Below are 13,799 nucleotides of genomic sequence, written 5' to 3' on the forward strand. Positions count from 1 at the left end.
CCCACTGTTTGGGAAACAGTGCCGTAGTGGAAGAAAACGAGTCAAAGAAGATATCTTATACCGTGGGGTATATCTTATATCCAGTGGTGGAAAAAGTACTCAAATTCTGTACTTAAGTAAAAGTACCAATACTGCAATATAAAAATACTCTGTTACAAGTAAAAATCCAAAATTAAAAATTTACTTGAGTAAAAGTACAAAAGTATTGGCATCAAAATGTACTTAAAGTACCAAAAGTAAAAGTACTAAATATTTGAAAATAGCCGATCTACAATGCGATGCGACGCGTTGTGAGCTTGTAGATCTGCTATTTTCAAATAGCCTATGTATAAAATAGGGCTAAAGTGGTTAATGTATGTTTCATTATATCATAGTTTATATCTGAAAAGTAACTAGTAACTAAAGTTTTCAAATAATTGTAGTGGAGTAAAAGTACAATATTTGCCTCTGAGATGTAGTGGAGTAGAAGTAAAAGTATTGGAAATTGGAAATACTCAAGTAAAGTACAAATACCTCAAAATTTTACTTAAGTACAGTACTTGAGTAAATGTACTTGGTTACTTTCCACCACTGCTTATATCACACTGCTCTTCGCATCCACACATACAAACGACCCTTCCTCACTCTTCACAGAACAGGTGCCAAAAACTGGACACGCAGCAAAACTTGCGAGTAGTAGTAGGCTATGTTGTGCTTTACGCACCGATCAAATAGTATATAAAAAGGACAGGAAGCGCTTAAAAGAAAAACTCAAGGGGAATTCTTAACGTGTGCACCAACACCAACCACCACAACGCGCAAAATGTATCCACGTGCCTTCCATAGCAGTCCTTGCATTTCACGTGCGTAAATGAGGGTATTGGCCAGGCCCATACATCCATGCCTATGTATGGATACGTGGGCCTGTCCTGTTTGTTTGTTTGTTTGTTTGTTTGTTTGTTTATGTTTGTTTGTTTTCGCTATGAATTGAATACACAGGACCTCAATAGAAACAAGTCCTTAGGACTTTTGGGGGTTATCCTTTCAGACCAAGTGTATGACTGCACTCGTGCTGTTTGCATTTCTGTCTAATGAAGTATTCAATCAATCAATGTTTGTATGTATAGGCACCAATAATTCAGGTGATCCATAACGCCTCCTAACCCTCATTGATTGTAAATTCAACTGAATGAAAATATGATTCATCACATTTGAAAGAAAACATTTGAATGAAAACGTGATTTCTTTTCATGTGGATGAATCCCTTCCACGACTCATTCATTTTAGGGCTATTGGATAAACTCCACTATCCAACCATTTGGACCAATGGACAAGGATGTCTGCATTACCAGCTTGATGCCAATTTAAAGACTTAAGCATAATAGGAATTATAGTTAGTTCGTTTTTGCAAGACAAGTTTCAAGAAAGAGATGCACATTTAGCCAATTGTGTGTTGATCATTCATTTAAATATGCCCTTTAAATGTCCCTGGGCATTAGCCGAAAATGTCATTTCCTGAACATGGCGCACATTTTGAACTTTAACCTAGGATATTTATTCAGCCTCGTTAGAGGGTTCGACAAAGCGCACATCCATCACCCCACATTCTCGCGAGAAGGGGCTCTCATATATTAGGAGAGATGAGGGGGGGCTTCGTCCACTTGAACGGCCGTTGGGTTTCCTTGAGGACCTTGGTGAGGTTTGAGCACTAGTAGGAGAAACATCCAAAGATCCAACCATGTCGGACGCGGCGGTGAGCTTCCTTAAGGACTTTCTGGCTGGTGGCATTTCTGCTGCCATCTCCAAGACAGCTGTTGCTCCTATTGAGAGAGTCAAGCTGTTGCTGCAGGTAAGATCATTGATCCAATGGCACAGTGGAGCCGTTTGTGCGTAAAGTGCGTAAAACTGGTAAACTGGGGGGGGGGGGGGATCATAATAAACTAAAACAATAAATAAAATAAAACATCATGGTTGAAATATCTAGTTTTCTGTTGATCCAACAAGGCTCTAAAGCAAGCTCCTCTTTTAGTATCTAGTGTCATAGGGTGAGAGAATGCATGATTGCTGGAGGTGTGCAACATCAATTGGGTGGAGAATGGAGATGTTTTAAGCATGTGACTTGTAGCTGCCCTAAATTACTGCTTTGGTTGAGATGGTGACACAGTGTTTTAATATTGTTTCGTCAAATACTGGTGTTTTATATGAAAAAAAGCACTATAGTTTAATCTTGATTGTGTATACATGTTAAGCGCTGTTATAGTGTAAGTTGCTTTAATGACAGATATGAATTTAAATATGCTTTCACATTAAATAAGGCCATTAGTCTTCCTGCATAAAGTGTGACCTCTGTAATTCAGTGTAAGTAAATTCCTAAATTTAACTTCAAGCATGTAACCCAATATGCACAACCTCATCTCAAGTGACGCCTTGTTGTAGCATGAAGCAGCCTACAACTAGCCTGCTTAGAATTATTCAAATTAAAATGATTTGTTGTTTAAACTATAGTAATATTATTATTAAACGAAAATAGCTTAGTTGGGTGACAATGAAATTCCTATTCACAAATATTTGGCTAAGATTGATAGGCAAATAGTAGGCCTTAATCTTTCATTTTCTTCTGCATACAGGTGCAACATGTCAGCAAGCAGATCGCAGTCAAGGACCAGTACAAGGGAATCATGGACTGTCTTGTTAGAATCCCAAAGGAACAAGGCTTTATTTCCTTTTGGAGAGGTAATCTGGCCAATGTGATCCGTTACTTCCCCACCCAAGCCCTCAACTTCGCCTTCAAGGATAAGTACAAGCAGGTCTTCCTGGGTGGAGTGGACGGCAAAACACAGTTCTGGCGTTATTTCGCTGGAAATCTGGCATCTGGTGGCGCAGCTGGTGCAACATCCCTTTGCTTCGTGTACCCCCTTGACTTCGCCAGAACAAGGCTTGCTGCCGACGTTGGCAAAAGTGGAGGCGAGAGAGAATTCTCTGGCCTTGGAAACTGCCTCACTAAGATCTACAAAAGCGATGGCTTCAAGGGTCTCTACCAAGGATTCAACGTGTCTGTTCAGGGCATTATCATTTACAGAGCGGCCTATTTCGGATGCTTTGACACAGCTAAAGGTGAATTGGGCCTAACATGGGACATTTATTCTTATCAAGCGCAAACCTGCCCGAATTGATTGGGCCTAATTGGTTTAAGACAGACACAAGGAAGTTATAATATTGTAATCATATTGTCACATAACTACCGACTGACCTTTTTATAATGTTTTTATTGTATCCAACCTCATCACATAGGTATGCTGCCTGATCCCAAGAACACCAGCATCCTTATTACCTGGATGATTGCTCAGTCCGTCACTGCCGTAGCTGGAATCATCTCATATCCCTTCGACACCGTCAGACGTCGCATGATGATGCAGTCGGGACGCAAAGGAGGTGAGTATCCCATTTGATCATAGAGTCACACCATAAAATCACGAATCTTACAGTGAACTTGTCCAATTTTGTGTTTTAGGACTGGATAAGTTTGTTAAGTTTAGTGTCATAATGCATTTTACCTGTCAATGGGCGGTTTGTTAGTGGTTATTAATCCATATGTCACTTTCCAGCGGACATCATGTACTCGGGCACAATAGACTGTTGGAAGAAGATCATTAAGGACGAGGGAGGCAAAGCCTTCTTCAAGGGTGCCTGGTCCAACGTGATCAGAGGTGCGGGTGGTGCCTTTGTGTTGGTGCTCTACGATGAGATCAAGAAGGTCACATAAACATTATAGTCTACTAGTCCTCAAGGAAACCCTTCTTGTTGCATATGTCTTAATTATTTTCATAGATTGATAACAACTTGCGGTGAATCAAGGTGTGCATGTGCCCCTTTGAGACAGACCAGGAAAGGTGGGCCTATTTGGCCCGAATTCAAGCCGGAAACCTGTATATATTTTATTTTAAGATGTGATGTGTCAAAAGGCTCATGATGAATAAGTAAGTCAGGTTGGTTGCACAGTGGGACTGTGGATCACCTCTCCACCTTGCATTTGCTCCTCATACAGTTAATCTATACAGTCAGATTGTAGAAGTTACTGAGGCCCACATTTTCATATGTTCATTCTGTCCCACCTCATACATTCTTTTCATAAGAATAAATATGAAAATAATTCTGTTTTGTGTTGTCACATTTATTTTTTCATGGCAAACCTGACCAATTGCTGCACTGCTATTCAATGATTGCCTTACACATTATGAAGTTTAACATCTTATATTTGTACAAAACCGACCTCAACATCAATACTGATCTATGTAATGGAGTGTTTTTGACAGCCATTGTTGTGACACAGCTGGTATTTACCATGGGCTTTATTATGACCTTAGAACACATGTAACCCTATTTTTAATTCAATATTATTCCAACTATGTATTTGGGGAAAAGGTGTAATAGTTTGCGAGTTCATTTTGCCTCAAATAAAATTTGAGAAAATAATTTACTGATTTCAAGCTGTGAAAACAAAAAAAATGGTGCCATTAAGCAAGATGTCGCCCAAGCAGAAGCTTTATTTGATAATGAAAAACATTACACAAAATCACAATAAAAATATATATATTTTTTTATCTAAAAATATTTCAGTATAGCACTAGCATAACTCTCTCAATATGCATTACAAAGCATACAAATTATCTTAAATTTTCTTTAACAAAACAAAGAAAAGTGCATGTAGGACAATTTGCGCATGTTATCATTGTAAGTGAAACTCTATCCACTCTGAATAACTGTTAACAATTGGGAACAGAAGTCATTGTAGTACCTTCACCACTTCAACAGAGATGTCACTGTACAGGCAATACAATGTATAATAATATAGCAAATATATATTATAATGAGCAACCTTTCAAAATAAAAGCTAACAATTGCAGCCCAACCATTTATTCAGAATACTAGTTCTCTGCCTGTTTAGGGTGTGGAGCTGTTCGGAACGCGTACATGTCCTGAGCGGGCTGGTTCTGGAGAACCGCTTATCCAGTCGACTTCACACTCGTCCTTGTACTTTCTTGGGTCCTCAGCAATAAACCCGCCAAGTGTGAAGTTGAATTTGAATGAACGGCTCTTCATATATGCGGAAGGAAAGTCAGACATACAGAGATTCCTGGAATTTACAGATAAATGTACAACACATTCAGTAGGGGGACTGGACAAAGTCTTGAGTAAAACAAAGTCAAAGCAAATCTGACCAAAACATTTTTAACAAAAAATTAGGAAAGTTGATTCCTTCCTTTTCTTTTATGTAAAGCGACTTTGGGTACTTAGAAAAGCGCAATAATCGGAGCCATTACTATTATTTTCATTAAAAGAATGCTGATCCCATTAAATGATCCAAGCTTTGATAAGTCCCAGTCCCAGACTTTACCTTTTGGAAATAGTACCATCAAATATACTTGAGTTCTACCCCACATGAATCATTGAATATTGGCAATTAATAGTATTGTTCTCAGCTCCAAGCTGGCCGTGGCACACTGACTTTGTTGGACTTGGGAATCGGTCTGGTGGTGGAGTCACTTGAGCCCGACGCTGCCCTAGTGTGGTGAACAACACTGCCTGGACGTGGACCCTTACCTGCAAGCAACCAGAACAGAGACACTGAGTTAGTGAAAACTGTTGCATCACACCAGGCATAGGCCAAGAATGCGTGATTGAAAATGAGTGATGCATTCACAATTCTGCCTTCAATTCTGAAAGCAGAGAACAAACACTACAGGCACATGCAACACATGTGTTTGGGCCAGAAAATTACTGACCAATTCCAAAATGTTAAGTCTTTTGAGGACTCCAGGTAATACTGGACACATAGAGCTTTAGTCTATTAGTTTGGTATCAGCTGATTTGATATCATCCCATGCAAAATGCAGGAGGGATAAATGCGTGTGTAAAGATAGCATAAAGAAATAGACATCAATGTTACCCGATAGTATGATACTCAAGCCTACATGCAATTTTGTCTGGTATCTTTTGTTTAGATAAAAGGTCTGCTAAACAACTTAAGTCACAAATCACTTACCTGGAGGAGCTGTGCTGGATGACTGTTTTTTGGTGGCAGGCCTGTAGATGGAGTCTGAAGCATTTCCCAGGTACGTAGCTTGGCGTTGGTAGTCTTCAAGCTGCTCTGAGCGTCTCATGCCAGGTGTGGGCTTAATAGACTCCAACCTCTTCAAGAAAGCCTTTCAAGACAATACATGGTTTGACTTAGTGCAAAGTAATTTTCCTAACCTCAATTTCCGTGAGTAGAATAACACGCTGTCTAATCAGACACTTGATAGTTTTAAGTGAGGGATCATACAATGGTAGAAAGATACTTATATTTACCAATAATATATCAAGATATTTACAAAACAACTTATAAAACATTAAGAGTATTAAACAACAAAAATAAATGATCGAAACGCTGTTTCTTATTTTAATAAAAGATTTAAAAGAAGACACTGGTTTAGCAAGCCTAAGCTCCTCAGGCAGGTCTTTCCAGAGCAGAGGAACCCTGACAGCAAAGGCTCGGTCACCCTTCATCTTAATCAAGGAACAACCAAATGCTCCTGCCCGTTGTGAACAGGCTCGTATAGGGTTAATAACTTAGAAAATAATGTAATTAGGGGCCAGGCCATGAAGTGGCTTAAAAGTAATCAGTAAAATTGTCAAATGAAAACCAGTGTAAGGAAGTTAATATAGGAATAATATGTTCTCTTCTCCTGGTTTTAGTTAAAGGCCTAGAAGCAGCATTATGTACAAACTTGGAACACATTGAGTGTTTTGTGTTTACGACATGCAATAGTCAACTAAAGAAAAAGATGTAAATTGCTGGTTTCTTTCAAAACTGGCCTGAAAAATCACCTATCAGGAGACCACAAGGGGAGATAAAAAAATGTTCCCACTGCTGCTGTTTTTCCTTTTTCTCCTTTGTACATAGTGTTTTGTATTTGTTGATGACATGTATTATGGTGTTATTTTTATGTTGATGAATTGAATTCATAGGACCACAATGGGAACAAGTCCCCAGGACCTTTTTGTGTTATCCTTTAGCCTTAATGTCCACCATGTGCTCTTTATATTTTTGACTGATAAAAGTATTCAATCAATCAAAGTTGCAAAGAAATATAAGGAATGTATGATGATTTCAGGGTCTTTCAAATTCATTTAAAATTGAATATAATTTAAGACTATTTCAAATTGTTTTTACTTTATTGTTATGGAGGGATATGGTCAAGCAGGCTGTCAGACAGCTGTTTTGACAGAGGAATCTGTCAGTCTCTGTCACACTATTAGGTGTTTTTAAATTACAAGGTTTCATTGTGACTTCTCATAGTCAAATATCCATGGGAGTGTAATTTGGGGGAGGATTCATCCTTATATATTTATCTAAAACAGGTATGTGTGAACTTTCACGGCAATCGTTCATGATTTGAGGCATTTTGGTCAAAGTGAACCTCTCCTGCAAACTTTAGATGCATATCTTAGCCATTCAGGATGGAATATGAAAAATTTGACAAATCCGTCTTGATCACATGACTATAGAGATACTGTGTACATATTTGTGTGATATTTGGACAAAATCTGTAGGAGTAATATCAAAAGATTTGTTTCGTGGCGCTATAATAGGCTGATCTGGAAACTGGGCAGAGGTTCTGCTCTGGCATCCAGGGAGTGTGTGTGCACAGTTTCACGTCAATCAGGGCAACGGAGCCGGAGATTAGCTGTTCACAGACGGATACACGGACGGACGGACAGACGGACAGACGGACAGACGGACAGACGGACAGACGGACACACACACACACACACACACACACACACACACACACACACACACACACACACACACACACACACACACACACACACACACACACACACACACACACACACACACACACACACACACACACACACACACACACACACACGGGCAAAACATAGTCTTGGCCAGGCCATTTATTAATAAATAAATAAATAATTGGTTCTGCACTTTGCAGGTCTGAAAAGTATGAAAAGAGACAGTTCAGAGTAAAAATAACTTCTGTGGGCTAGATGCTCAGAAGTGATATATGCAGTCACCCCCCACAAGCCCTCTGGAATTTCCTTGGTAAGCGAAACCCCTCAAAGCATTGCAACTGGAAAGAGGCAACTGGAAACTGGAAAAAGGGAGGTCAATAGACCTCCTCCTTAAATTTCACTGGCCTTTCGGAGGTCAGGAAAAGATACTGGTGGCTATCTGGGAAAGGTTTGATCATTTTGACATTTTGTTAAACCGATATATGATATGATATGGTATGGTAGATTACTGTATGTAACTATTTATCTTGAAATCCATAGAAACAGTCGTACTCTAATGCTTGAAAATGAGGTGTCTTACACATGTCACGTGTGGGATGGATATAATGATCATCACACGCCATATTCAATTACTTCACTCTAAGAATAGAGAGAAGGGAGGGCGAAGGAACTGTTGGTGAAAGACAGTGAGCCTCCAGAGAGAACAGTCTGTTCTGAAAGGGATAGGAACATGTTCCATGATAACATACATCAATAACAACATTGACGATTAGTTATGTCAGAAAGCAGACTATGTAATAAATGTAACATTTAAACATAAATTAGCATGCAGAAGATGAGATAGTAAACATCCCTCCCACTGCGTGGTCAAGAGGAGTTAAAGTTTGGGTTAAGGGGCTGTAGAGTGACGTAGGGTGATGACCTATGATAAAATGTCACTCCATGGCTGCTGCTTCACTGACACCTGCTACCATCTGTCCATGTCCGTCCGTGTCCACTTTCACTGATGGCGCTCTCACACTGGCACTATGCTAGACATTACCACTCCGTAGTCACACACAGACACAAACTACAAAAACATGAAAATAATTTAATGGAAATCATAGAATGACTGTTCTAGCTACTTGTAACTTATTTGGTTCTGGACCTACATTGCTGCTTCTGTTAAATATTTGGGCTGTATTGTGGATATTATAATAAATTGGATGGGGAAGGAATGGCCATGAAGGTATTGGGGAAGATAAATGCAAGACTACTTTCAAAGACATAAAGGCTTCTGAATAAGGACTGTGTCAGACTATTAGGCTTACTCTTATGTTGATTACATCTTTGGTTGGAAAAAGAAGGTGAGGGTGATGATTAGACTTGTCCCATTGGAACATATAGACAGAAAAACATTTTGAGAACTTAAAAATGGTTTCCAATAGGGGTCCGAATAACACCTTGAGGCCTGCTTGACTACCTCTACAATAGTAGACAGACCTCTAACCTTTTAAGGGGAAGATCAAAATTTGGCTCCTGGAAAAGCTTGTTACAGATTACAGAATTCTGCCTATGACATTTTACAAAAGGTTTAGCTTGAGAACTTTTGTGAATGTACTGTTTGATATTGTTATATTGTTTTATTTTGTGATATTCACTAACTATGACCAAATGATAACTTCATTTGTTAATGTTGATGCTGCTAGCAAAGGCATCACTTAACAATGGAAATCAATCTTGTGTTACCCTACTTAACACAAAAAGTCATCCTACTTAATGATAACTATATTTTAGATTGATTGACCTTTTTCTGCTTTTGCAAATAACTGAAAACTTTTATTGTGCTCATGTAGGAACAATATCTGAACTTTAAAAAAGTTGTCAACCATTGGTTCCACTGAACATGTTCTTTGTTAAAGACATATTTATTTTCATAATTATGTCTTAGCAACATGTTGTGCCAATTTTGCCAGATATAAATAAGCCCTGTATATGATACCAGTACTCCCAAACTCACTAGCTCATACTGCGATACACAGCCTCACTCCCCAGATATAAAATACAATCCTCTACTTTGTGTTTAGTGGAATATCTTTAAATATTTGATAGGGGAGGGGGGGTTTATGTTTTTATTTTTTAACCACTTGAACCCCAGTATCCTTATTCTGGGGGGAACGTTTGCCAAAAATAGCCGAACTTCAAGCTCACAACGCATCGCGTTGCAACGCGTTGCGAGCTTGTAGATCAGTTATTTTCCCGAAGAGATTTGGTATAGATTGAAAAAAAGAGCGCACCAACACCAAGTACAGTGCAACTCAGGTCCGTTTTTTACTAAGATTAGAGGATTAAAAGCTCAAAACTCACCAGGTTCTCCCTCTCTATACGCTGCTGCTCCCGCTGTCGGTTGAGCCCACTGTGATTTACAGGTACTGGAGGTGCAGTACTTGCTGTAGGGGTCTTCCCAGTACCTACTGAGCTACCTGGTCTGGACCTGGCAGACAACTTTCGCAGCAGCCGCTGGTTTTCACGGTCTATACGACGGACTTCATCATTGGAAAATGAGTAGTTTTTCCTGTTCCTCCCACCAGGACATTTAAAGACCAGTTCATCCACCAGCTGACTCTCCACACTAAAAGAATCTTAATGGAATAATAATGGAAACAAGTTAACAAAACATGGTTTTCTTTGAATGCCTCTTTGATTGGAGCATATTCTAGAAGAGACAGGAACGCCTGGTTTGGTTATATTGTTTGTCAGATACCAAAAACAAAAGCATGCATTCCAATTTTATCCTGGCCATAAGTCTACAAGCCAAAGCACCGCCTGTACACCATTTGAAAACACCACAAATAACGTTTTAATACAGCACAAATGTCAGCAAGCAGATAAAGGCTGAAGGGTAACAAAATTATATTTACCGAATACATATCATGACTCACATTTATCCATATCTGAGGCTTCATCTTCTTCATCTTCCTCAGGTCTACCAATGACACTAGATGGCACATCCTCTGGGTGCTGCTGCTGCTCTTGGAGACCTCCATTCTCTGCCTCCTTGATTTTGGATCCCTGCGTCAGGTCCAGAGATTGGAGCGGGCTGGTGTCAGGAGTGGAGAGGGGGGTCACATCTGTTACCGAGTCTTCTGATTCCGCCACAGGAGTAGCGGGCCTTTCACTAGGCTCTACCGAGCCCACACTAGACCTTCTCATTCTGGTGGATGTGGAGGGTGGCGTCGTCTTAGACTTGGTCAAGGTGGGGGGCTCCAGAGTGCAGCTTTCGCTGCTACTGCTGCCACAGGAGCTATCTGTGTCTGTGTCCGTGTCTGTGTCTGGCTCAGACGAAGTTCGGGAATGACGCTTCCTCAGGAATTTTACCTTTCCTGCTTTTAGGCCAGATGATTTGTGAGTGGATGGCAGCCCTTCCTCTTCTTCGCTCTCATCTTGACTCTGGTGATAGCCATCTTCATCATCGTCCGCGCTGTCTTTATCTGACCAAACTATGAATGTTTCGTTGGGGCTTTTAGAGTGCATGCTGGACATCTCAACATCACTTCCTGTGTGGACCACTTTATCTGAATTGCAGCCAATAGATGACATGCTGGAAGCCATACTTATATCTTCTACCTCGGATCCATAGTTGACCTGTTTATTTTCCACTCCTTTGGTTAAACATAATTGAACCGTCGCCTCATCTGTCCGTGGAGACCTACTACCTTCAAGAGCCTCTGTCTTCTGACTCCCTCTGCCATGTAGAGCCTCGGGCACTGGCGAGCCCTCCTTTTCATCCTTTGAATCCTTGCCCACCTTCTTCATCCCTCCATCTTTACTGATGCCAACATCTTCGTAGTCGCTGTCAAAAAATGAGTGATCCACTTCATCTTTTGGTACCTTGGGGTTGAACATGTTAGCCTATTTCAACTTCAGTGGAGGAAACGCAGAAGCTTTACCTGTCAAATAAATACAGGTCATCATTAGATCATCTTTTACCACAACAAAGTCAGTAACAGCTCATCATGTCCATCCCACCACTCTCTCACTGTCTCTTTGTCAAGTGACAGGACAGCTTATGATTCATGGTGCTACTACTACAACAACAACAACAACATGCCCGTTTTACTTAGGTAAAGGTAAGCTAGGTAACACAGTGTACTGTGTTTTTGTTATAGTCTCACCATAGGCTGGTCCGCGAAGCAAACAATGTCACGAGCTTTACATCTCTTTTAGATGTTGTTATCCGATACAATGCATGTATTTGTATCTATGTAAGACTCACTAAACAATGTACATCGACATTGTTGCTATCTGGAATGAATGCTTGAGGCTGACTCGTGTAGCTAGGGAACGTCACTTCCTGACAACGCACTTCTTTTTTCTTTGTTTTACGGATGCATGCGGTATTATTTTGCATTACCGCCATCTACTGTACAAGTGTCTAACAGCGGATGAAGTGATTTCTCACACATTTTCACACTCACCTCTTTTTTCCCCACAACAATATAGGATAAATGTTTCATCCTATGCATCTGCTTTTGGGTTATTAGCCTATAGCTCATTTTCTCCAATTTCTTCTTTTAAAAGAACCCTACCTGTACATTATTTTATCGCAAAGACAGTATACTATTTGCTATATCAATGGGTATTGAGCTGCTACACCACAATATGTCCAGTGTTTTTCTTGACGGGTTAATTTTACTACATTTGATAGCCTACATCTAGTCCATCTCCATTGAAGTGCACAGCATAGACATAGGAATACTCATGCCAAACTGCATGATGGTATTGTATGGCAGTTTGCATGATCAAAAACCACAATTTTATACGTTTTTTTATAATAATTTGTCAATAAAAAAAAAATGCTTCCCCCAATAAACCATACTGCCTGTTTCTGTGAGCTCATGTGTCTACAAAGCCTGAACCCCATTATCACACCCAGTATTCAACAATATTAGACAATCAACAATATTAGATTTAAGGGGTTCAAATTAAGGTTTCACAAACATTTAACCACAATCCCTGGATTAAAAACGGCAGTGTTATGCTGAATATCCAAGGAATAGCATCTTTATTATCTATTGTGTTCCAAATTTGGGTTTGCTTGGTCCAATAAGATTTTACAACAAAGTAGAAAAACTAAAAACTAAAACATAATTGCCAAATTAAATTTGATATATGAGCCCTCATGCCAGTTAGTGAAGGCATATGAGAGCATAATATATCAGCTGGGTTTCCCTTGTGGCTCTATTATGCCAAAGTAACTGCTCTCCCAAAGCATCTCTAACAAGAAAAGGATTAGTCTGAGGCGCGTCCCCTGAAATCACAATTTGTCACGGAGGTTTCTTAATAACCTAGTTAGACCTAGAACTGACACGCAGTAATGAAACGCCAATGCCCTCATACAAAAGAACTTTGAGGAATACACCACATAAACCTGTCTGGTCACTGTCATGGAATTTGCATGCCAATGCAAGGGCGGTAGAGCTGGGGATGGAAGAAATACTGTAAGGGGAGGAAGGCATTTTTTTTTAAAATATATTTTGGGGCATTTGTAATCCTTTATTGACAGTAACAGTGGAGAGAGTAGGGGAATGAAATTCAGCCAAAGGTCCGGCCAGCTGGTCGGGAAACGAACCGGGGACCCGCCAATCAGGGCGTTGTGCAAATGTGGTATGTACCCCAACCACTTGGCTATCTGGTCACCCCAAGGGGGAGGGATGTGTCCCTTGAAAGACATTGTCAATGCAAGTTTCCCTAAATTCACATTTCTGTATTACCAATGTTGATGTCTTCAAAGTGATCATGCAATAATGAAAGGGCATTGGTTTGCAGGAATCGGTTCTAGATCGGTGTTTTATCCTGCAATTGACTGGTGTTTAGAATGCTATATTATGTTGTTATATTAACTTGTTAGTGAGTTAACTATTATTCATATTAAAATATTTACCCATCAATATTGTAGAACAGACCTTCTACAGACACAGAGCATATCACTTGGTAACAGACAATTATATGACGTAGGGCTGCGAGTTATTTTG

The 13,799-nt window shown here is 39.9% G+C and overlaps 2 protein-coding genes across 2 annotated transcripts; one reads left to right on the forward strand and one right to left on the reverse strand.

The window, feature by feature from the left end:
• Positions 1-1,645: 1,645 nt before the first annotated feature.
• Positions 1,646-4,134, forward strand: slc25a4 (solute carrier family 25 member 4). The gene is made up of 4 exons (XM_080419442.1): positions 1,646-1,828; positions 2,607-3,093; positions 3,271-3,411; positions 3,585-4,134. Exons 1-4 carry the CDS (start codon positions 1,718-1,720, stop codon positions 3,740-3,742), a joined length of 897 nt encoding a protein of 298 aa, XP_080275568.1. The 5' UTR covers positions 1,646-1,717; the 3' UTR covers positions 3,743-4,134.
• A 171-nt stretch (positions 4,135-4,305) lies between these two features.
• Positions 4,306-12,097, reverse strand: cfap97 (cilia and flagella associated protein 97). The gene is made up of 5 exons (XM_080450550.1): positions 11,940-12,097; positions 10,707-11,714; positions 10,132-10,406; positions 6,023-6,182; positions 4,306-5,580 (listed from the first exon to the last, which is right to left on the reverse strand). Exons 2-5 carry the CDS (start codon positions 11,668-11,670, stop codon positions 5,456-5,458), a joined length of 1,524 nt encoding a protein of 507 aa, XP_080306676.1. The 5' UTR covers positions 11,671-11,714; positions 11,940-12,097; the 3' UTR covers positions 4,306-5,455.
• Positions 12,098-13,799: the final 1,702 nt, after the last annotated feature.

This window comes from Gymnoscopelus braueri (assembly GCF_963280865.1).
Source record: "Gymnoscopelus braueri genome assembly, chromosome: 2".
Classification (NCBI taxonomy): domain Eukaryota; kingdom Metazoa; phylum Chordata; class Actinopteri; order Myctophiformes; family Myctophidae; genus Gymnoscopelus; species Gymnoscopelus braueri.

Bases quoted from the DNA above. Each gene is read 5' to 3' on its own strand.
- slc25a4 (XM_080419442.1), top strand. From the start codon at position 1,718: ATGTCGGACGCGGCGGTGAGCTTCCTTAAGGACTTTCTGGCTGGTGGC. The intron at 3,094-3,270 runs GTGAATTGGGCC...CTCATCACATAG, and splicing joins ATGCTTTGACACAGCTAAAG to GTATGCTGCCTGATCCCAAG. The intron at 3,412-3,584 runs GTGAGTATCCCA...GTCACTTTCCAG, and splicing joins GCAGTCGGGACGCAAAGGAG to CGGACATCATGTACTCGGGC.
- cfap97 (XM_080450550.1), bottom strand. From the start codon at position 11,670: ATGTTCAACCCCAAGGTACCAAAAGATGAAGTGGATCACTCATTTTTT. The intron at 6,183-10,131 runs GTGAGTTTTGAG...TTGTCTTGAAAG, and splicing joins GTATAGAGAGGGAGAACCTG to GCTTTCTTGAAGAGGTTGGA. The intron at 5,581-6,022 runs GTAAGTGATTTG...GGTTGCTTGCAG, and splicing joins ATCCAGCACAGCTCCTCCAG to GTAAGGGTCCACGTCCAGGC.